This window comes from Humulus lupulus, chromosome 4, assembly GCF_963169125.1.
Source record: "Humulus lupulus chromosome 4, drHumLupu1.1, whole genome shotgun sequence".
Classification (NCBI taxonomy): domain Eukaryota; kingdom Viridiplantae; phylum Streptophyta; class Magnoliopsida; order Rosales; family Cannabaceae; genus Humulus; species Humulus lupulus.
In genome coordinates, this window is record NC_084796.1 from 238,412,847 (window position 1) to 238,437,755 (window position 24,909).

At 36.8% G+C, this 24,909-nt stretch overlaps 1 protein-coding gene across 1 annotated transcript; it reads left to right on the forward strand.

The window, feature by feature from the left end:
• The first annotated feature begins 24,057 nt into the window (after positions 1-24,057).
• On the forward strand, positions 24,058-24,909 carry LOC133833041 (protein FAR1-RELATED SEQUENCE 3-like). Its single transcript, XM_062263302.1, has 2 exons — positions 24,058-24,191; positions 24,567-24,909. Exons 1-2 carry the CDS (start codon positions 24,058-24,060, stop codon positions 24,907-24,909), a joined length of 477 nt encoding a protein of 158 aa, XP_062119286.1.

Genomic DNA, 24,909 nt, shown 5'->3' on the forward strand with positions numbered 1-24,909 from the left:
TTCTCTGGGCGACCTCCAGCGCCCGCTTCCTGTTCGTCACAAAGGTAACCTCGTCCTCCTCATCTTTGTCCCCCGCGAACTCCTCCACGATGATAGGTCTGGTATCGCGAGCTGGGGGAAGCACTCGAGACCTCCTCAGGTTCAGAGTCTGATTTGGGAAGATCAGCTTGCAGGCCACCATCGTCTCGTCTGTCATGAGCACGCGGTAATCCTTCTCGCTGGGGGGCAAGCCCGCCAATCTCTCATACTGGGCCCCGAGGGTCACATATTTCTCTGTCCTCGCAAAGATAGCTCCAGGATTAATCTAAGTCAGAAAGGGAGACAGGAGGAGCTAAACGATACTTAACTTACGAGCTAAGGTTGAAAAGCACTTACGAGGACGATTAAAGTAGTGGAGCTCGCAGTTCCGGAACCCTGTCGACATAAAGAATTGATCTTTGAAGTCGTTGGGGTGGCTGGGCAGCTCGATGACCGCTGCCGTGTTAGGGAACCGGGTTAAGTAATAAAACCCGTCGCCTCGCCCCCGCTGGTTCGGGCTGGCCTTGAGGCAAAAAAAGTACAAAATATCTGCAGGAGTGGGGACCTCCCACTCCTGTTTCAAAAATAAATATCTCAACCCCTCCAACAACCGATAAGATTTGGGGGGGAGCTGGAATGGGGCCAACTTCACGTAATTGAGGAAGTCAGCAAAATACTGATCCAGCGGGAGGAAGGCCCCCGCCTTAAAATGCTCGTCGCTCCAAGCCGTGAATGCCTCGTCAAGCGACGCGCAGCTCCGCTCGCCCTCTGCGGGAGGTCGGGCAATCACTGAGGCTCTCCCCAGCCCGATGTTGTGGGAGAGGAATATTTTGTTGACCTTCGCCTAGTCGGTAATCTTTGAGACGATCCTCTCCGCCTCAAAGAACGCGTCAAAAGCCACCTCGAACTCCTGTTCCACCGCTGGCCCAAAATGGGGGATTGGGGATTCGGCCATCACCGCCTTTCCTTTGTCTTGCTGGGAGGCCAAGCTGTCGGCGATCCTTTTTGGAGCATTCTTCTTCAGTGCCATCTGGTCACCTAGCGAACAAAAGAAAAGATTTCAGAAAAGGCGACCTGAGCATGAGGAAAAATCAAATGTTCTTTGCACGAGCTGAGGTAAGCCCAACTCGTGGAGAGTGAGACCACGCGGTTCTATGAAAACGCGTCTGTGCTCCCAACAGATCCCCGATTACTCGAAATTCGTGTGTCAGGAGGGTCAGGTTAAAAATTTTCCTTGGAGGGAAAGTTCCAATAGGCAAGAAAGGCAAAACCGCCTGTGAAGCGTGTCCCCTAAGCTACCCAGTTTTGCACCCAAAATACTGGATATTTTGAACTAATATCCCAAAAATCCTACCCAGAAAATGCATCATGTAAACCATGCTCCTAAACGGCTTCCTACTACAAACAATACCCTCACCCTTCATTCCCACAAAACCTAGAAAACCCTTGCATGCGGCTACAGTAAATATTTACCTAAGCTACAGTGAAAATAATTTCAAAACATGCATAGTCAGCAGACTTACAGAATGTTGGCTGGGAAGTGGATGAAGGAATCGCCTGGGTTGGAACTTCGTCGGAGTAGTTGGTTTCAAGGCTTCGAAGGATTCCTTGCACCTGAGTTTCTGGAACGCCGAAGGTAGTAACTGGAAAGAGGAAAATGGGGGATTTTTTAGAGCAAGAAGAAGAGAAAATTTTGGAAAATTTCGAATGAACGGGTGGCCCATGCGTAAGGTGGTCACCCCTTTTTATATGCGTGAAGGGTCACGTGAAGAGGGCTGTTGGATTTCCCTGATGTGGGATCCAAGGCCCTCCACTCGAAAGATGAAACGACGGCTGGGCATAGGCTAGGCCATTTAATGCGGTTCTCGGAAGACGTACCGTCACCAACCACGATGTTCCATGTATTCGGCGCCTGCGTAGAATGTGGAATATGAAGAGTTCTTGGGGAAGCCTAAAAGCCCCTACTATGGCCCTACACGACGTCGTGTACCACGAGCAGAGGCTTGGGGGGCAGATGTACGCCCTAATTTTCCCACGGGCTGATTAACGAGCTGAGATACGACCTAATCATGACTACCACGTGGACATCCCTAAGACCGGAGCTGCCATCGTAAGGTCCTACCTCCTTAGCTCAAGGTAACCTAAGGGTTCGCCAAGATTGCTCAAGGACTGGGTCTGGACTCTGAAGGCCGCAGGTCGAGGGAAGCATGCAGCTCGTGGTGCGAGCTGGAGTTGGAGGTTGTGACCTTTTATAAAGTCAATCACGCAAGATAAACGTGCATATATTAGACATCACGTGTCTGATATACCCCTGACTTCTCGGACACGCAGCAGGAACGTGCGTATTCAGACACCCACGACTGGGTTGGGCCGTGCGGCCCATTATCCCCTTATCTATTGATTTGACCACACTTATGTGTCAGGTTTAGGAATTAATCATGAATGTCACAGAGTTGACATGATAGGTAAGAAGGTCACGGGATGACCTTCTTACCAACTCCCAGGTGCCTTCTCCTATAAATATGGAGACCTTGGGAGTTAATAGAGGTTGGATTCTCAATTGTAAGAAATACCCTATAATCAAACATCCAGTATATAGCAATAATACTGACTAGTGGAGTAGAAGGATTTTAACTTTTGAACAACTTAAAAAACGTATTTTGAGTCACCATTTCATTTTTCTAAGATCATTTTATCTGTTTCAGTTCAACCTAAGCACTAATCCCTTTCTCTTCTTTTCTTAATTATCTGTTGGCGAAGAACCGCGTCAACAGTATGTAAACTTATCAAGTCCTTGTATGGACTCAAATAGTCACCAAGACAATGGAATAAAATGTTTGATGTTTTGATGAACAAGAAAGGATTCACTAGGAGCTGCTACGATACCTGTCTTTACTACAAGGTATCTCATATTAATGATGTGATCTACCTATTACTGTATGCAGATGATATGCTTATAATAAGCCAGGAAAGATTCAAGGTAGATCTCATGAAGAGTTGGGTCAAATCAAAATTTGAAATGAAGGATTTAGGGGTGGCGACTAAAATCCTAGGCATTCGTATAAGGAGAGACGGAGACAAAAGAGTTTTGACTCTATCTCAGGAAGACTACATAAAGAAAATCCTTGGTAAATTCTCAATAAAGGAGGCAAAGACAACTAAACAACCTATGACAAACCAGTACTATCTCAGCAAGGAGCAATGCCCTAAGACTCAAGTAGAAAAAGAAGCTATGAGTAAAATGCCTTATTCAAATGAAGTAGGGTCAATAATTTACATCGCAGTATGTACCAAACCTAACCTAGCCTATGCTATAAGTGTTCTTAACAAGTATATGTCAAATCTAGGGAAAGAGCACTGGGATGCTATGAAATGGGTATTTAGGTATTTACTTGGGTCTACAGAGGCTGGCCTTAAGTTTACTAAGTAACAAAACTGTACGCTAGTAGAGGGATATAGTGATGCTGACTATGCTGGTGATAGAGACAATAGAAAATCTACATCTGCCTACTTCTTCCTAGTTTGAGGTAACTTTGTGAGCTGGAGGGTGAAATTACAGCCAGTAGTAGCTCTATTGTTGATGATGAGAACTCATCAATGGCGTTAAGTCAGAAAACTCAAAGCTTAGTATGAAAACAACTAAGAAAGAACTTGGAGAAGAAAGGTACAAAAACAAAAATGGAGCAAGAACTCGTATATTGCTTAATAGCCTAAGTATACAATGAATTTTCCAACCCCATTGTCTGAGGGGTGAGGGTCTACTTATAGTGGAGCTCTAATGGCTTCTGATACATAGTGGTCCCAGGGGACAAGATAGCACGTAGGTACACTATCAGGGTTGTGGAACAAATCGTAGTAGTGTTGGAGGGTGTGGTGTCGGCCCCGGTATGTAGTTAGAGGTGTGCAAGTAATGCCACCACTCTGTGTACTATTTCGACCCACAACTACATGTGTTATGTGGATGACAGGGCCACACCTCTAACATCTTCATTCTAGTATGTTCCGTACACGTACGTATGGCTCATACATGATGGTTGTTCTGGTTTTTCCAAGATAAACCTTTGCTCTAAGTGTCTTTGAATTCTACTAAGTGTTGGAGAACGTATGAGTTATCATGAATGACATGCTCAGTCGTCTTTATCAATTATGATTTGACAAAAAATTATTGTTGTGTCTTCCCTAGTGTTCCTCGTACGCACATTTAGGAGGTTTTGGACTTTACATGTCGTGAGAAGTCAAGGTTTGGGGGTACCTCACTGGTGGCACCTACTTCAGGAAAGGAAGTAGGGCCTCTTCAACAAGGCATGGGGTGCCTTAAATGAAACAAGGCATCTCACATGGATGCTAGGGCGCGAGACAGGGTGCCTTGCGTAGGTCATTGGGCTAGCAATCACTTGAGGGAGAGATGTGATGTCTTGCATGGATGCCTGGTTGAGGACCGCGGTGCACACGGGAGGCCTAGCAAGAGCCTCACATAGCGAGGTGCCTCCTTAAACGTAGCCCTCGCATGGAGGCAGGCTTGATACTCGGGCGTCCTTGGCAACTCTTGGAACCAAGGAAAGTTGGGCCTCGCTATGCGAGACTCTCTTTAATGTTGGTTGTGTGCTTGTGTGTATGGGCATGCTGGGCCGAGCATAGCAAGGCCCCCCTTCATCTCGGCGCCCTTGGCACCTAAGCACGTGCGAGGCCTTTCCTCATTCGGGTGCCCTTGGCGCCTAAGTGTGCGCCTTCTTCACTTCTACGCCCTTGGGACTTAAGTGTTAGCACCAAGGCATGTTGCACCTTGCATGTTGGCATCTATACACTTGCGAAGGTGTTGCTTGATAAATTCCCTCATGTACAAGTCTTGACCTTGCATAGTGCCTAAGGTTGATCCTCGCATGGTGAGGCCCTTTTTAGCCCCGCATCTAGACACTTGTGTTGAAGCCTTTGGGGTGTGAATATCACAAGGGAGGTTCACATCCCTTCATGGTCAGACTTTTTTTCCAAGATCATTGAGGACAATTCTCCACACTTACACCTATCTACAACAGAATCAGAGTATGTAGCAGTTACTGAAGCCATAAAGGAAGTTGTTTGGATTAAAGGTCTTATAGAGGAGTTAAAGCTACTAAGAGAGAAACCTATAGTATACTCAGACATCCAAAGCTGTATACACCTATGTAAAAATCCAGTGTTTCATGATAGTACTAAGCACGTGGGAATCAAGTACCATTTTTGTAATGCCCCAAAATCCCAAATGAGGTTTAATGGTTGGATTAGGAGGTCGGGAGGGCCATAATTGATTTATTATGCAATTAAATGATTATATGCATGATTATGTGAATTATATTATTATATGATGATAAATGCATGCATGTGGGTCCACGTTTCATTATAAGTGTATTTTGGTAATTTGCCTGTTGAGGGCATATTTGTATATTTATATGCATATTGGTGAATTATGGATGAGGCCACATTATTATGTGGATATGTTCGAGCTATTCGGCATGAGACGATCTTAGAATGCAAGTTAGCGGTTTGGTCATATCGGGGTTATTTACCGGGCTCGGGGTGAGTCTCGGGGTAATTTGATGATTAGTACATTACCAGGAATTATAGGGTAATGGGATATGATTTAATTATTATTTGAGAATATTGGGAATAATGGGAATTGGAGGACGTTAATTATAATTAACGACATAGACGGGAAAGGACAATTTTGCCCTTGTTAGCCTTGAAAAGAAATTATTTAACCTAGGGGCATTTTGGTCATTTGACCTTAGGATATATTCAAATTAGGCTGGTTGTAGAAACTTTAGGCAGCTGAAAACAAAGACTCTCTTTCTCTCCCACGATCATATATTTCCTCTCTTCTTCCTTTGAATTTTGAAGCTAAGAATAAGGGTTCAAACTTAGGAATCAAAGCTTGAGGTTCTAGCTTATGTTCAGCCATTGAAGGGGATTCAATCTTGAGATTGAGGTAAGAATTTCAGTTCAAGTTTTCTGGTTTCTTGCCTTGTTGTTCAGCTGGTTGTTAGTTGAAATCTTGGATTTACTAGTTGGGAATTCAATGAGGTTTTGGGGAAAGTTTGCTTGGGTTTTGATGAGGTTTTTGGGTTAAATTAGAAGTTTGGTTGGTGTTTAGGTTGGTTTTTAAAGCTTGGTTTTTAGGGGAAAATGCAGGGAAGAAGACCAGAAAAATCTGGTCTGTCAGCTGGCGCCCCAGCGCTAGGCAAAGGAAAGCAAGGGTGCTCTCTGACTTGGGGCAGCGCCCCAACGCTATGTCACTTTCGGAAAGACCTATTTTTAGGGCTTGGGAAGACTTTGGGGGCTCGAGGGATGGTTCCACCACCCCATTTGGGTGGATTGGAAGTCCCGAGAGCTCGGGAGTGGTCCTGAGAGCTCAGGAGTGGTCCCGAGAGCAGGTTTTTAGATCATGAACCTTTTATCGTTTATTTTATTAATGAGATTTCATATTTGGTTATGACTAGGTGACCGCTAAGGGACTTAAGGATTGATCATTCTCAAAAGTTGTTCCTTTATTATTTCATGCTCGAACCAGAGGTAAGAAAACTGCACCCAGTATGTGACATGCATGGTTACTGATGAGGCATGTTGAGTGCTCTATATGTGGACACTAATTGCATTACAAATGCTTAGCAATCTTGCTTCTGTGTGAATGGTATTGACTTATTAGTCAGAATCGACAATGGTGTCAGTATTGACTGTGAAGCTATGACTCGTTAGTCAAGTTCGGCAGTAATACTGAGCACTGGTCGTATGGTATTGACTTATGAGTCAAGAACGGTATTAGCGTGTTTAACGCAAGCCAAAAATATTAGATCTAATCGACATAAGCATTATCATCATAAGTATAAAATGCTTGACCGACCTTAAGTTCGATGAAAACTAAAAGTGCTTGTCTAATCTAAAGGCTAGTTACATAGAGCCAGGGCTATAAGCTCAGGTGACTAAAACGCCACATGGCTAGGAGGGCATGGAACCCTAAAGATAGACTTATTGGTCATCTATTCAGAGATATACTTATTAGTCATCTATCCAGAGATAAACTTATTAGTCATCTATTGAGAGTATGACTTAATAGTCACTTATCTGATTAGGGCTGCATGCCCCAACATGATTACCAGAATCTCAATATTATTTGCTTAGGGCTACAAGCCCTAGTATGATTATCATAATCAACAATTGATATTGTATACATACAGTAATAAGTTTTCTTGTTGAGCCTTAGCTCACGGTTGTTATGTGGTGCAGGTAAAGGGAAAGAAAAGCTCACCCAGCCTTGAGTGAAGAGCCTAGGTGGTGATGTGTACATATGCGGCCGCTTGACCACCACGACCAAGGTGTTTCTCAGAGGAACTAAGGGTTAATCCTATATTTTGCGGCTTAGGTCGGTGGGTTGTAATTTTTACACTGTAATGACCATTTTGGATTGTAAATAACTTGTAAACATTTTTGTGGGCCCATGTACAGTTTAATGTTTTTAAATAAAATATATCCATTCCTTTTAATAGAAATTTTCATCCTGACCTATTAATAATACCTAGATGCACGTTTATAACCTAATGACTCGTTTAGTGAGCTAAGCATTGTTTAAAGTTCTCAGTAATGGTCTTGGAGTAACCAGGGCGTTACAATTTTATTAGAGACAAAGTGACACAAGAAGTGATTAAGATCGAAAAGGTGCCTACAGAGGATAACCCTGCTGATATGGGTACTAAAATCATAAACCTAACTAATTTCAAGCATTGTATGAGCTTGTTAGGAATTAGTGATGGTGGCTAAACATTAAATTACAACTTAGCACTATCGAAGTGAGCTTAATTATAAGAGAATTTAGGTGGAATTTGTTGTTTAAATTCCCTTATAAGCTACACATAACTATCTTATTACAGGTTAGAACTCAATAACCAAAATCAAAATTACATTACAACAAGGCAGATCTAACAATATCTATACAAAATCTCAACAACTTTACAATAGTCCTAACTGAATCATCAAAAGTAAAAGAGACGGGGGACTTTATATAAAAGATACAAGACTTAACTAGGGTTGCTTTTTCCATCCAAGAGTTTGTGCCAGCTCCAGAAGTTGTTTAGAGAGTGAGAGAGTTTCTCGTGAGGATTTTCATGTAAAGAAAGAAAAGAGAGAAAGTCAGTAAAAGGAAAAAAGTGTGAAAACTGGGAAGTAAAGAAAGAAAGAGAGTTCTTTGAGGCTTACCAATCAGTTTGTGGCTTGGATCCTTCATTGTTGTACCTAAGATTCTCACCATATAGTGATAAAGACTGAGCTGCATCCCTAAGGCGAACTCGACGAGGAAGTAATCCAATTTTGGGGCAAACCTCGATAAACCTTATGTTTGCATTTCTTCTTAATCTCTTTCCTTATTCCCTGAATAATTTTTCTCTCTGTGTTTGATCTATTTATCACAAGGATTTTTTTTTCTAATTTCTATGAAGAAAATTTTGAAGGCACTTCAATTTTCTAAGCTGAAATCGAATTAGGGTTATATCCTTGTAAATGGGATTTTGAATATTGTTTGTTTGGGTATCATGGAAAAATATCTTTCATTTGTTTTTCTGTGTTAAAGGTCGACACTGGCCTTGGTTGATTTAACTCGTTTAGTGAACTGGTGCTGGTAAAATCCTACAATAAAAATATATTTATGAAATGATGAATTTGAATTTAGTATTTGAAAATATTATTTGCTGCATAGTTGAGAATATGTGATTGGTAAACTTGAATTTAAAGGTAATATAACAATACATTATTCCCATAAGCTTTTATTTAAATTTTGAATTTTAAGTTTTTATTATCTAAATAGTGTTCTTGTTACATCACATGAGACCTTTTGTATTAATCCTCCAATACAACCTTTACTTTATTGACAGATGTAACTCTTTATTGGTTAAATCTAAATCAACTTGCAACCAAGTTGAGTCATCTGCAGGCCACGTGAACAAAAGGGGCTGACTCTTACCTTTGGGTTATATATATATGGACCACAATTCCACCCCGCTTGGTACGGAGGCAGAAGACATTCCACCTTTTAATCTAAGCCATTGATTTTGATTGTAATGATCCAATGGTGGATGCTGGATTAATATGGGCCATTGAAAGTTGGATTAATGATCCAACAGCTGGGGAGTATTCTGCAAAAGAAGCTGCTCATCTAATAGTTTTTTGCAGTTACAGTCTACTTTAGTAGGGGTATGGCTTAAGTTTAATAGTGCAATTGATGGACTTTGACAACTGGTCACCATCCCACCCATTGTTTCAAAGAAAAACCTCTCATTTTCTTCTCTTTCATACCTCTCCTTTTCTTTATCTGAAACACAAACATTACTCAGTTTTTTTTTTTTAAAAAAAGCTTCAGTTCTTCATCAAACAAACGATGCATGAAGACATCCCACCTGAACTAAGATATTGAAGTTATTGGGGTACAAAATATGAGTTAGTATTGTTTTCAAAATTCTCTTCTCTCTTTGCCATTTTCCACTCTCTTCTCATGAAAGAAAATCGAGTCATTATTTTTTCTAATTTTTTTCTAGGTTGATTGTGTAACAGGCACGGGGGGTTCCGTCGTTGAACGTAGGACAGAGAAAGTGGAACTGAAATTAGCATTTGATGTTCTTGAGGTACGAAACCTGAGTTTATAATTTGTGGAACTTAGTGAATAACTTCAGCCATAATGTTGTTGCATGTGTTGTATCACCAAAACCATATTGGGATCTACATGCCAAACAGTAATCATTTCGTATTCATTTTGAAGCTGATAATTTTAATTCTATTTTATAAGCAGTAAACTATCTTTTTATGAGTAGATTTTGTATAAAGGGAAAATTGCAGTGACAATTACTTTGCAAAAATATCCTTTTTAAAAATCCTGTAATTAATGGTTAGCTCTGCAACATTAAATCAATATGCCTAATAATAATGTGTGATTAAACTTTTTGCATGTTTAGAGATGTTGTACTGTCTATTTAGTTCATTAGTCGAACTCCTAATTTTGGTATCATTCTAATTTTGGTGTATAGGTGTGATATTAAATAGTATATCTTGAGTTTTAAACATGCACATAACCTATTTGATTGAATGCTCAAAAAAAAAGTGCAACTACTACTTATTGTTATATTTTATAGACTTATTTTGATTGTGAGATACCCAAGCTCTGGATTTCGAGATTTAGTTGGATTTGATATGTATGTAGAAACTAGTTTATTTATTATTTCTAATTAATTATTGTTATTGTGTTGAGTGTCTGACAGTTACTTGTTTGCAACTGTAAGAAAATTTCTTGATACATTGTCAAGTAGAGTGACTAATTTAGGGCCTAAGTGAAATAGATATTTGAAAGTGAACCTTGAACTAGTTGCTGACCTAAATATCTTTTGCTTTATCTTATGAAAAATCAGATAATCTAAACTTAGAGGCATCATAGACATCACATTGAAATTGTAAACTTTTCCCCTATGACACATTAGCAACTTTGTCAATTGTTAATATTTTTCCTTGCATAAGTCAAATTTTTTATCTGAATACTTATTTGGATTGGCTAACCATCAGGTTGATTTTGTTACTATGAGGAATTAACTGATGCAAGTGAGCATTGTTCTTGGTATCATTATTTTTCATGAGTTTGAACTTCAAAATGGATTTGCAAAACTGAGTCATTACTTTCTTCTTGTTAGCTATAATAGAACTTGTTAATTATAGCTTGGCTTATCATGCCTTGAGATATGTATGTTTTTGTTGACAATGACCTATGATTCTCAAATAAGCTATGCAAGTTGTGGAAATTATTCTTTAATACCTATCTATAGCACTGATTTGGTTTTCCTTTTATGTTTAGTATCCTATTCTTTACTTTGCATTCATTATTCATAAGTTCATTTCTCTTTTCTGTGAAGGACCATTATCTTTAGAAAAAATAATAATCTCCTTATTGTTTGTTTCCATTTTTCAAGACTAAAAATAACAAATAATCTCCAAATTATGTCTGAAAACAGAGAAAGCCTATTTAATTATCTTAATGCTTCATAAATGCTCCCATTGCAACTTGTTTTGGCTGCCCAATATTTCTGCCTCAGCTCATTTTCTTAGCTATTCAACTCACAACTTCCACATTCACAACTTGATGCTGATGCAAGGCTTAAAAACTATAAAAGATATCCACTAAAATATTAGTAAATATTCATTACTGTAGTACTATCCTCTATTTGTTGTTAAATTGTAATCTATACTTGTTAAATGTATCTTTTGTAAGTAGCAATTTATTGGGGAGAAATTATTAAAAAAAACTAATATTTTTTTTTTTTAAATGCTGGCAACTCCAATAAAACAGTGAATAATAATTTATTATATGAACTAGAGGTTGTATAAGTTTACAAGTAGAATTGTCCTTAATTTTGGAGCTAATTCTTGACTTTTTGCTGGCTAAATTGTGTAGTTGTTGCCTGAATCCATGTGTTAGTCATAACTGATTGATCATTTTTCAAATGAAGATTAAATAGAAGTGTGGTGCTGTGGCTAGTAATGATAAGGTGGCTAAGAAAGGTGTGGTTAAGAACGAAAGGGTCGCTACTAAGAAGGACAATGTGACTGATTTAATGTGGGTATTTGTCACTAGTGTCTTTTTCAATTAGTCTGTTGAGTATTGATTATCTGGACACATTATTTTGTATTTAATGTTTACTATGTTCTATTATCTTAGGAGTGTTACAATTGAGAAAATGGAAGTAGAAACAACCCAAAAAATGGAGGCCACTATAAGATAGCAGAATCGAATTCAGCTCGCTGGGGTGTGAAACTGTACTTGGAATATAATCACACTTTGTATTTTTCATGTGTTATTTATTAGCAATGATTAATGATATTATTTGGTTTCGTGTAGATGCAGAAGGAGCTAGCTGGAAAGTGGAAGGTTGCTTTCAATACAGCTTCCCCAAGCAAGTCTGGGAAAAAAAAAAAGCAATTAATACAGCTTCTTCTAGCAAGTCTGGAGAAGATGAGGCTTGTTTAGAGGTTGATTCATCTGACATAGTCACAAGATGTTCCTTTGAACGAGTAGTTAGGATAGTGAGTTCCTTATCTAATGAACAACAAGCCATGGTAGTAGTGGCAGGATTTAGTTCATATTTAAATGTAGATTTTCCACATGTGTATAATCCATTAGTTCAGTGGCTTGTTTAAGGGGTTGATGTGGGTAGTAACTGTCAATTTGTATGGCCAGAAGATTTTATTATTGAGTAGGACTTTACAATGTGTAATGGACATTCTGAATGGAAACTTGCCCATTGAAGTTGATGAAAGGGTCCGTGATAAGGATCTAAAGGCTAGGATTTCGGGTGGCAAACCTTGAATCTCTCTTGCATATTTGGAGAGAAGTCTTAATAATTACAAGTTGGCTGATGATTTTTTCCTAGGGAATTTCATTCTTATGATTGTTGGCAGCATCTTGGTCCTTGGTGCTGGACTGGATATTCGAGCAAGTTACATAAATGCAGTAAGTGATGCCACCAAGATTCGGTCTTACAACTGGGCCGACCACTCGTACAACATGCTAATGAAATCCATTGGCAAGTATCAGTCTAATTCTACATATCACATAAACAGATGCACTGCTTTTCTTCAGGTAATCATTCTCTTTAATATTTAACTTATCCACTTTATCATATTTTATTTAAATTTACTTTGCATGCATTGTTCAATTGGTTACTGACCCATATTTATTTTTCTTTACAGCTTTTGTACTTTAACCATATTGATATTCCCAAATTTTCTATTGCTGGAGTGTTCCTCCAATTAAATTTTTGAATGATGCTTCTTGCAAAAGGGTGAAGAATCATATTTGTCACAATGGTGGTTATAGTGGGTGCAAAACTGTAAGAACCTTCTTATATTTCCTTTATTTTATTAAGTTTCTTGTTTTTTATGTTGGCTAATGTTGTCTTTTGATACCAGATCAAACTTTTGGATGTCCTGAATGACAATGATACTAGTCTGTCTACCTCATATAATGATGTTATTAATTTATTGATGGAGAAGGTTATCAAGCTGTGTTGTCAAATGGATTCCTTGGTTGCCTTAGTTGAGGGCTTACCAGAGGTCATTAAGGTAATGGTTTCAAGGGAGATGAAGAGCTTCATTCCAAACAATGTGGTTGTGGATGCCCCTCCCAAAAAGGACGACCATATTGCTAAAGATAATGTAGAAAAAGGCACTGAGGGAGCTGGATTTCCTCCCATTATAGACCTGATCAATGTGATTGATGAGTTCTGGAATGCTAGCAATGACCATTTCAAACACCCTGCTAAACCGAAGAATTGGGGGAATGAAGGTTATGAGAAATTTCAGCCAAGTGAAGGTCTTGTAGCAAGGCCTTTCAAGTTGTCTTCATCGATCTCCTTGTAAATGTTCAAGTTGGTAGAGTTCATCTATAACCCGGAACTGCAAGATTCATAAGTTTCGATAATTCCTAAAATTATTACTGTCAAGTGTGATTATTATACGAAAATAATTAAGCTGATTTTCATTTTCATTGGATGCAGTTATGTAGTTTGTGATTATGAAGAGCTTAAATTGGATAGGGAATGCATGAGGTCAATTCAGCCTCATAACAGGGTGTGCAAAGAGGTTTAAATTGGTTCAATTATAAGAATAATTGTTTTGTAATGATAATTGCTGCTTTGTATGATTGAATGGCCATTTTAAGTTTTCTTATTTACTTCATTTCTTTGCATTGAATGTTTAGTTCTAATGTAGTTTAGTGGACTAAATGTTTGTTTTCAGATAATATCGGCCTATGCACGAATCATGACTTTTAAGGAATGCCAAAAATACCTTCACGATTCCTCTCCTATGATTTGGTTTATGCCAGCAGATATTTCAGTAATGAACTTATAGATTTTTTTTTGGTGTGTTCTATTGTCTGATATATTGTATCTTAGATGCTAAGAAACATCTAATTTCCTTTTTTAATTTTAAATTTTACAGCAAGAACAGCTTGGGCCTTATTACCATGTTCGGCGGGCTGCGTTTGAAAACAAGTGGAAGGAATTTCATTTTGGCAATTTTCGCCTATGTCAAGAGGTTATATTATCCTTACTTTGAAAGTTTTTGGACATAAAATATTTGAAATCATTGTTGATTGATATAAAGTATATCACGTTTGTTGATTCACAATTTGATTTTCATATTCTAGTCCCTATTTTCACTGATAAGTGTCCTACTGTGGCAAATTGTTTCCTGGCGAGGATGATCATGGGTCAAAAAGCAGTTCAAATTTGGGATCCTAAACAAACTGAAGAGGAAAAGGATGAAAAATTGGAACACACCAAAGAAATGGTATATGCATGTACCTCAGTTGATCATTTATGCATTGATTATTTTGAATAGAGTTTATTTTGTGCATTTCTATTACTTATTTCATGACATTTTTCAGCTGGCTACTATGGACAAGTTGTTCAAATATGACATACATTCCACATAGGATCCGAGTTTTTCATTCAAGACAATTTCCATCATATTTGAGAATGGTCTGCCCCAGCAGAATTCTAAGTTTGATACTAGTCTTTATGTTATGAAATATATAGAAGCACTTGGAGATGGGAACGGTACGGTGTATGGGGTACGAGTGTGCATTATTTTGATTTATATCAACATATAAGTGAAATTATAATTGTTAACACTTGTATTTAATGTTTACTTGTATCCAGTTTGATACCATGGCTGAGCGATACCGTTTTGGCAATGCGATTTTTCTCCATGAGTTGAATCAAAATATGGAGCAAGTGCTTAGGGAAAGTGAGGACCATTTCGAGTTTGAACTTGGGCTAGCTAGTGGTGACACAGGAATTTCTTTGGATGAGGAAAATGGTCCACCATCTGAATCTCTAGGCAGTCTTAGCAAAGACAAATCCGACGAGTGTTTTTTGACAAAGAAAGCTAAGCGTGCAAACATGATACCTTCCGTGTCGTCTAGGACTCGAAGTGCTTCTAAGTATGTTGTTGCACGTAAACTTAATGTTTAGAAAACAAGTTTACACTACTGCTTTTGTGAGTTACTTTGACATGTATTTGCCTTAAGTATGGAACATGACAGTAATTATTAGCTTTACCTACTGCTACTGTTGTCTTTTGGAACTATAAACCTCTTCTGGGTGGAGTGGTATGATACACTATTCGGTTTAAGACTTCTGGCATTTATGACCATTAAGAATGCTGAAACAATAGTAGCATGTTATTAAACCTCTTTGCTTTGGACTTCTTTCTATGTGTACGTATGTTTAACTAGATATGAAACTAATCAATCTGATGTAATTCTGTATTGTTTTGTCTTGGATTTTTGTTTCATAATGGGTCATGGTGTGGATGGATTTCATTGCTATAAAGACACGATGATATTGGGTTATGGTATGCAACCATACAATTTGTGTTTTTGTATTTGATCTCTAGTTAGATTATAATCGAAATGCATATCACATATTGGTTATAATCAAGAGCTTATGGTTTGGACTAATTAATTTGTTTATAGAACCTAACTATTAGAGATTATTATAACATATTGGTTATGAGTGTTTCCATAAGGAATATCTTTATTATGTTCATTTATTGTGTTCTTGCCATTTGTATTTATATGAAAAAACTTACATTGAATCATGTCACTTTTTAGACTAGATAAACATTATTGGAATCCATACAGCATATGTATAACATAAACTAAATCCAAACATAATGACTAAATTTAGGATTAAATATAGGAAAGTGGGAGGATTAAATAGATAGTAGTTGACAATAACTTAGTCAAAGAGCCTACCACACTGAACTCTAAACGAACATTAAAATACATAGAAAAACCAATGACAAGAAAATGATAAATATCTTAAGTCGTTTGCAAGTCAACACCAACTCTCCATATTTCCTCTCATCTTCCTCAATACGAGCAAGCAATTTGTGCAATGCATCTGTAGACCTGTTAGACAGTTTTGATTCACACTAGCTAAAGTGACCACATCCACTATGGTCACTAGCCGAATAAATCAAAAAACAATAGCATATAAATTATATCATTATTAAAATGGAACTCTAGTATATTATTGAAGAAGTGAGTATTTGGATCTCATAGCAAGAATACTTACATAGTTTGAACACCCATAAAACTGTCGACCAGGATTGTTTCTCGTCCACGCAATCTGTATCACGACTCTAGTTCCACAAGCACATTTTCTACGGCTTTCATCCACAATAATCCCAATGATTGATCCTTCAGCGCTTGTTTCACTATCATAATTCACGGTATTTTCATGGTGGCCTTCCGGAAAAGATGAACAAAACATTGGTTGATGTTGCCCCATGTTCTTTGATCTCTCCATTCTAAGATTGAAAAAATATTAGTATATTGTTGGTGTGCATCGATCATGTTTTACTACATCTTATATAGGGTGGGAAAAATATAATTCAACTAAAATGGTAAACTTTTTTCATTGTTTAATAAATAATACCTAAGGAGGGAATGTGAAATCTTTGTACATGGGCTTTAAAGGGTTCGGCATCAGACCTTCTTTTTAGTTTCATTTTCTATGTTACTTTATTAAGCATAGCCAAGACTAAGTATATAGGACACCATATAGAAAGTGGAAAGTATTATCTGCTTTCATTAATAAAATAAACTTGGTCATGTACTAGTTTGATATAAACATTAAACTTTTAAAATTAAGGCATAAAATGGATTTAAATGTTATTATATACAATTTTTTAAACTTTTAAACTTGGTCACGTGAAACACTTCTTCACCTACCAAAATTATATACAAATTTTAAAATTTAACCCACATACTCACGATCTAGTTTGCAAAAATTAAGGCATAAAATGGACTTAAATCTATGGATAACATACTCCACAATAATCTATAAATCCTATAAAAGGAAATCTCATTTAAGAAATTATTTACGTAACTAGTTGTCTAACAACTATATATCTATTTGGTTTGGTTACGCCTCACGAAAATCAATAAGGTTTTTTATTAGTTTATTCATTTGGTAATCACCCCAACAAGTGCCTCGGTCACCCGTAATGATTTGCATGGAATTCGGTGCACCCGAAAGAACGTCGAGACGGTGTTAATCACACTAATGTGTGACTCAGTGCATCCGAGCGAGTCCAGCTCAGCACTCCTGACCCGAACCCTTGTCTCGATGAATTGAAGCGAGTCCAAATCTTGTGTAATCACCCTAACAAGTGCCTTGGTCACCCGCAATGATTTTCATGGAAGTCGGTGCACCCGAAAGAGCGTCGAAAGGGTGTTAATCACACTAATGCTTGACTCAGTGCATCTGAGCGAGTCCAACTCGGCACTCCTGACCCGAACCCTTGTCTCAGTGCATCAAAACAAGTCCAGATCTTATGTAATCACCCTAACGAGTTTCTCACTCACCCGTAATGATTTGCATGGAAGTCAGTGCACCCAAAAGAGCATCGAGACAGTGTTAATCACACTAATGTGTGACTCGGTGCATCCGAGCGAGTCCAGCTCGGCACTCCTGACCCGAACCCCTATCTCAGTGAATTGAAATGAGTCCAGATCTTGTGTAATCACCCTAACGAGTGCCTCGCTATAATGACCCAACTACTCTAGACTTTGGACCATTAATAAAAACTACACATAGACCCTAATCCTTAACAGAACTTACAAGTGAAAAGATCATAACTTTGTTAAAACTTGTAAAAACAAATGTTAAACTTACATAAAATATCAAGTAGGATATGGGATCCCATTGTTTTAAAAACAAAACATAACATAATGGTAATTAAAAAGAGATTACATAAATAAGTGCGGAAAAATACACATAAAACCATAAGTAAATACTTCATCCTCGAATCGAAACTCTCGGCTCTTTGAATCCATTCTGCCTCAATACACATTCCCCAAGCTTCCAAGAACCTTTCCTGCCACTAAAGCTATTTTCCTGCACATATAAACATAAAAGGAGTGAGCCTAATGCCCAGCAAGGAAAATCTACACATAAACCATATACATAAATTTCATAAAGAAACATAAAACATACCACAACACTTATGTCACATACATACTATAATGGCCATTATTACTTGGGGTCCCATAAACTAAACAAGTCATATGCCCATTTAGATTAGTGGGGCTTGCTAGCTAAGCAAGTCATATGCCCATAATCTATTTGGGGCTTGTTAGTTGTATAGGTCATATGCCCAAGTCTACAAACATACTTAACATATCATATTAGATAACATAAAATCATAAGATAACATATAAAGTCATATAACACATAAATCCTATGCTATTTTCCTTACCAAAATTACAGGGATATGAGAACAGGTTTGGGACCTTGGAACACTCCTAAAAACCATTTATAACAGGGTGAGTATATTGAAGAAAAGGGATGGAAGTGATGAAGGAACTATACCATCAAAATACATTTACCAAGAATCTTATGCTCAAGAACTTAGATTTCCTAACCAAGAATAAAGAATAAGATTAGAATGCTGAGTAGAAGACTATGAGAACTTAAAGAAAATAATACCAATTGAACTAGAGTTTGGAAATACCTTGAAGACTTATATGACCAATCTAAACATTGAACCGAAATGTGAATAAACCTTACTTCCCCAAGTGTTTGGTAAGCTTGTAGTGATCAAGCTTATGATCCCCAACCCAAGTGTTTACACTCTCACAATAACCTAGCAACTTGCAGCCTCTGAACTTAGCTTAAAAATGAATAAGTGGCTAGGCACTAGGTCCTATTTATAGAGTTTAGGAATGAAAAGATCTTTATTTAACTTGAATAAAAATAATGGCTTTTTAAGTGAAAAACATTTTAATTATCGTTCAGCAGAGGCTGAAGACTCGTTCAGAAAGATGCTGGACTTATCAAGAGGTTGAAGATTTGAATGGAGAACATTTTCAAAATGTTTCAAAATACCCTGAAGGAGGTGATATATCGCCCCCTTTAGGCGATATATCTCCTAGGCCAGTATGCCCGAGGTAATCGTGCGACGTTTTTTTTTTTTTCCGTGCTGCGATATATCGACATACGCAGAATATTTAAACACGAAATTGCACATTTTTAGCTTAATTTGAATTGAGTAAACAGCCTTGACTAAGCCCTCTAACGTTTTCAAAGCTGCTGACTGACCCTAGGATATTCAAATTTTAACCTTAATAAATTTAATCCTCAAAATACTTAATCATTATAAAACATACACATGACATGTGTTATTATCTTATCGGCTCTTATATAAACCTTATAATATAATAAATATCAGTCACATTAATCAAACCTTAGGTTAAAATTAATATTCTTAAACTATAGGTCAAACTTAGAAAATCTACAAGTGTTACTATGAGTGTCCAAATAAATCCCAGTCTGAACCAAAAATCCACAGTCATAACAATAATACTACTATTACTATTATACTACTATCTAACTAGCTAAGTAAAGTTCTTTGGACTCTACACTCGATCACCTGCAATGATTTGCATGGAAGTCGGTGCACCCGAAAAAGCACCGAAAGGGTGTTAATCACTCTAACGCTTGAGTCAGTGCATCTGAGTGAGTCCAGCTCGACACTCCTGACCCAAACCCTTGTCTTGGTGAATCGAAACAAGTCTAGATCTTGTGTAATCACCCTAACGAGTGCCTCGGTCACCCGTAATGATTTGCATGAAATTCGGTGAACCCAAAAGAGCGCTGAGACGGTGTTAATCACACTAATTCGTGACTCGGTGCATCTGAGCGAGTCCAGCTCGGCACTCCTGATCCAAACCCTTGTCTCGGTGAATCGAAACGAATCCAGATCTTGTGTAATCACCCTAATGAGTGCCTCGTTCACCTGTAATGATTTGCATGGAAATCGGTGCACCCAAAAGGGTGTTAATCACACTAATGCGTAACTCGGTGCAAATCATATAGATCAATTGACAATCTTCTAATGGTTTTCATGGATAAATATAAGAATATTTTTTATTTTTATTATTTTATCTATCTAATTATTCTGTATAATATAACGAGTGCATGCATTAAACTATAAGTAGATGTACATAATGACTTACTAATTAAACATGCAATAGAATACAAATTTTCCTTCCTGTACGCATAAGACAAGAAATTTTTTGAAATCATATATGTTGAATATAATATTTTTTACAGTAGTTATCTACTTTATAAATGTACTTTTAACACATTATCCCATTTTGTTTACTTTTCTCATGCATGCTTCGTGCAGTGCAAGGGTTTCCTCTTTTATAATGTAATGTTTAATTTCTGCTGGATAGAAAATAAAACACTTCAGACTGAAACTAAAATAAATACTTAGTCTTACCTATGTTGAACATAAAAGACAGCATGGCTGGCAGAGTGGAGTACGCATTTTTAAAGGAAAAATAGAGTTAACCTTTCTCTGAACTCAGAGCAATAAACTCAAATACATTCCATTAACCCATGTTTATTAAATGAACCCTATCTTTCTATTCAATCAAACATGGCTTTACCTGATACGTTACTAAAATAAAAATACATTATAAAAAATCTAGTGGTGATATAACATGGACCAATAAGTGATTATTGCAACTATACCCTAATATAAAACTAGGTAGAGTTCACTCGTGTTGTAAAGTATCCCTGAGCTGTGTGGTAATTCACTACAGATGTCGTCTGAAGACTTCATGACCCCCACCCGAACTGTGATGATGAACAACCCATCTGGGTCGAAAAGTGGTCGTCGTTCAACTCTTGCTTCAGTCCGTAGTAGGTGTCTCCATTCGGCTGGTACATGTGGATGTACAAATTGCGTCATTGAAGAGTCACTCCGAGCTTGAGACCGACGTCTGCATGGTGTTGGTGGTTCGCATGCAAAGAAGGGACATCTTGCATCTCTGGAGCTAGCTGGCATGTTGTACGCCATAGTGGAGGCTGCACAAGCTTGCATCGAGAAACTGAGGGAAGTTGAGGAGCACACTGAGAGGGCTGCTAACTTAGGCGACTTGGACCTTTACAATCCAGATGTCGTTCAAATTGACTGAGATATGATGGAAAACTTTCCTCATTTGTACTACTTCTAATTATTAGCATTAGAATAAAGATTCATAGAATCATTTCATATGGTGTATGAAGCCATTATTGGTGATCCATGCATATCATGCATTTGGAAATACCTTGGCATTAGGATAACTAATCCAGCATCATTAGATGTCCTTTTTTATTTTCTACCACATATGGTTTAAAATGATGAGGAGGAAATTATGTTGATTGTAACTTTTTTATGAGTATTAAATGTATTAAAGTTCCTTTGTATTTGTCTACATGATTTAACTTTTTGTTCATTTTTTTAAGAGTGTTCTTGAGTTTTTTAAACAAGTTTTTAGGAAGAGACATGATAGCATTAAATAAATAACATTAAAGATTTATTCAGGAGAAGTCATCCAATACATCACCATAAACGACAAAATACAACAAAACATAAATAAGAACTTTCAAATCCATACAAATAACTTCCAACTACTATCAAAAGACATTCAAGTAGACCATCTGAACGCTAAAAATTAACATGACAAGAGAACACTCAATTCATACATATTAATAACTTCCAACTACTATAAAAGACATACACTACAAATAGAATGACTCTAATTTTTCCCGTCTCCTCCTGCATTATCTTTGACATCCTCCACGTTGAAGTCGGTCTCTTTCTTCTCATCACCCTCTTCTTCAACTCCTTCGTCGTCTTCTTCACCAATGTTATTCTTGAAAATATGTGTGTCGATAATGCATCCACAGTCCACAAAATGTTGTTTCAGAGGGTTAAAGGAGCCCACCTGGAATGAGTTGTAAGCTCCGACTGCCTGAACGAAACAACAATAATGGATTAAAATGTTGTCATCAATCTTCAAGAACTCCTCATGGGCAACTCTCCAGTTGGTGAACACACCAGATCTCGGCCCTTTGAATAAAACATAGAACATGGTCACTCCCTCCATATGCAACTAAGAATCTTATACTGCCTCAAATAACCAATGCTAGAGCTTTTCTCAAATTTAAATACTCTAGGAATAGCACAACCGAATCATGGCACTATGTACTTATATTCAAATGGTAGAAATGGTTACTTTGTGTTTTTTTTAAGATAAACGTTGGAAATTTAATTGGAACTAAAATAATTGATTGAAGTATTTTTTTAATGTCAGTCAAATATTACAATTGACCTTTTATTCTTCTACTTATTACAAAACATTGAGCTGTGAGGCATGAACTGGGTAAGCTTTTTAACATAGAAAAATATTTTTACTTATTCAAGAAACTTGCTGACTTTTCTCTTTAAGAATTGTTACATCTAATTTATGTGTGTATCCATTTAGGTGATTGGTCTCAGGTGCACTTTCAAGCATTAAATGATGATTTCATATATAAAGGGAATTCCTTCACATACTATAAAATAGGGTTAGGGAAGAAAACTGTAGGAAAATATTAGTGTAGTTACATCCATGATTCAACTACCAAATTTAATGTATTATATGGTCATTAGTTATTGTATTAAAGATATGCATTTAATTGCATAACCTAACCTTCCCCGCACAAGTCAATTTATAAGGTGGTAGCTACGATGCATGAGTTCTACTCAAGTCCACCAACACACTTTCATTACAAAAAATAAAAATCAATAAAATTCAAAGACATATTTCCAACTCTCTTTGATGATGATGCTCTATAGTTCTGTATCTATCAAATAGATATGGCAATGCACATATGTTAAGCGAAGTTAGGATCTCAAGGTCTGTTTAATATCTATTAATTTTTCTTCACCCTAATACATTCTTTATTTTCAATTAAATTGTTGAGAAATCTATCTATATATCCTTTCTAATGCAATGTTTGGTTTAATAAAATATCCATCTTACATGATAACTAGTCAAGCTAGGGCACCACTACAAGTAACTCTACGAAGGTATGTATCATGCATTTATTTTTTAAATACACGAATTTTTTAACTGGAAATGTATTATTACTTGTGAATCATGCATGTGGATACATTCTTATTTATTTTAATCTAAGTCTTAATTAACGAAAAATAATCTGTACATGTTAGTAAAGATCTTAGTGCTCCATAAACGTGTATATATGTTGGTGGTATAATGATGATATTATCCGTAGTTGAATCTATGTAGTCATACGTGTGGCTATATGAAATCACAATATTTTTAAGTTATACATATGTAATATATGTAGTCTACTTACAATTACTGATTTTTTATTTTTTTTAAATAAGGATTATGCATTTTATTAAAAGAATCTTGAATGAGACAATATTTATTTAAAAAAGAAATTTTTTTAATGATAGTGTTTAAATAAGTTGCTAAATCACAACTTATGATAAATCAATAAAATCTCATTTTTCTATTTTTTTAGTTCTCTTTTTGGATAATGTTTAAGGATTTGATAAAATTCCAAAATCCATGAAGATATCTTTACATACAAAGTTTTTTATTGTACCTTAAACTATCTATGCACAAAATTTATTAGGATAAAATTGTGTTCAAATATAATTATAGAATATTAAGAATGAAAAAAATTATAGAATATTAAAAACGAAAAAAATTAATAATTAGAAAATTTTAAAATACATTATTACTTACACAAAACCATTGTCAAAAAATATAAGTTTTTATATTAATACCAAGTGCTGAAAGTACATTTGAATATCATTTTTTGCCAACTATTCATGGCCTAGCAAATATGAGTATTACTAAAAGTACAACACACATAGATTGGGCCCATTTTCATTTAAAGATGTAGCCCAATCACAATAGTATGTCAAAAATGCCCAATAATAAATGGGTTTATTCCATAATCCATATATAATTTAAACTGAACAAAATATAACATGGTAAATTTAAGAAACTTTACAATTTCTTTACAGATGGTAGACGTTGATACAAATTCAAATCTTGAGTGGGCTTCGATAATATAGGAGTTAAATATAACTAAAACAGTTAACGAACTAGAAAAAATGGACATTGTTGGTAAGTATCTAGATTCGGTTGATAAGTGGGAGTCATTCTACGCAATATATGCAAAGTGGATGGGGTTTGGCAAAAGGTCAGATGACGTGAAGAGAAGAAATGGGGTAGTATCAATGAGAAGGTGAGTTTGTACAAGAGAAGGTTATAGACGGAGCGAATATGTGAATATGCCCAATCGCAAAAAATGATCAAGACCAATCACAAGATCTGGATGTCAGGCAGCTCTCAGAGTGGTTCATATGAAAGATAACGACTTATGGTTGGCAAAATAATTTAGCCACGAACATAATCATGAAATGGTATCGGTCCCTGAGTTGCAATTCCTCAAGAATAACTGTGTGGTGTCCGATGGTTTTCTTGCACAAGTTCGTTCGATGAACTCAGTCGGGATAAAAATTTCTCAGATTATGTCCCATATTGCTATGCTGTCGGGAGGTTATGAGAGAATGTCATGTCAAGTCAGAGATGTGTACAATAGAGTCGCATGAGCAATTAGGGAAGAAAAATTGGAAACTGATGCGGAAGGTGCATTAGGATTCTTGGATTGTCTTTCTGATGCGAGATCCAAATTTTATATGTACCACCAAGCTGACACAGAAAACAGACTCGCCAACGTATTCTGGGTCGACGGGGCTGCAAGAATTGAATACCAGGCATTTGGGGATGTGATAGCATTTGACACAACGTACATGACCAACAAGTACAACAAGCCATTGTGCATTTTGATGGGTTTCAACCACCATTTCTCCACTTGTGTTTTTGGGTTTGCGTTGCTCGTAATTGAAAAAAATGGAGACTTATTCATGGATGCTAAGAGCATTCTTAGAATGTCACCATAA

Coding starts and splice junctions, on each gene's coding strand:
- LOC133833041 (XM_062263302.1), top strand. CDS start 24,058: ATGGACATTGTTGGTAAGTATCTAGATTCGGTTGATAAGTGGGAGTCA. Junction 24,192..24,566: donor GGGGTAGTATCAATGAGAAG/GTGAGTTTGTAC, acceptor ATGAGCAATTAG/GGAAGAAAAATTGGAAACTG.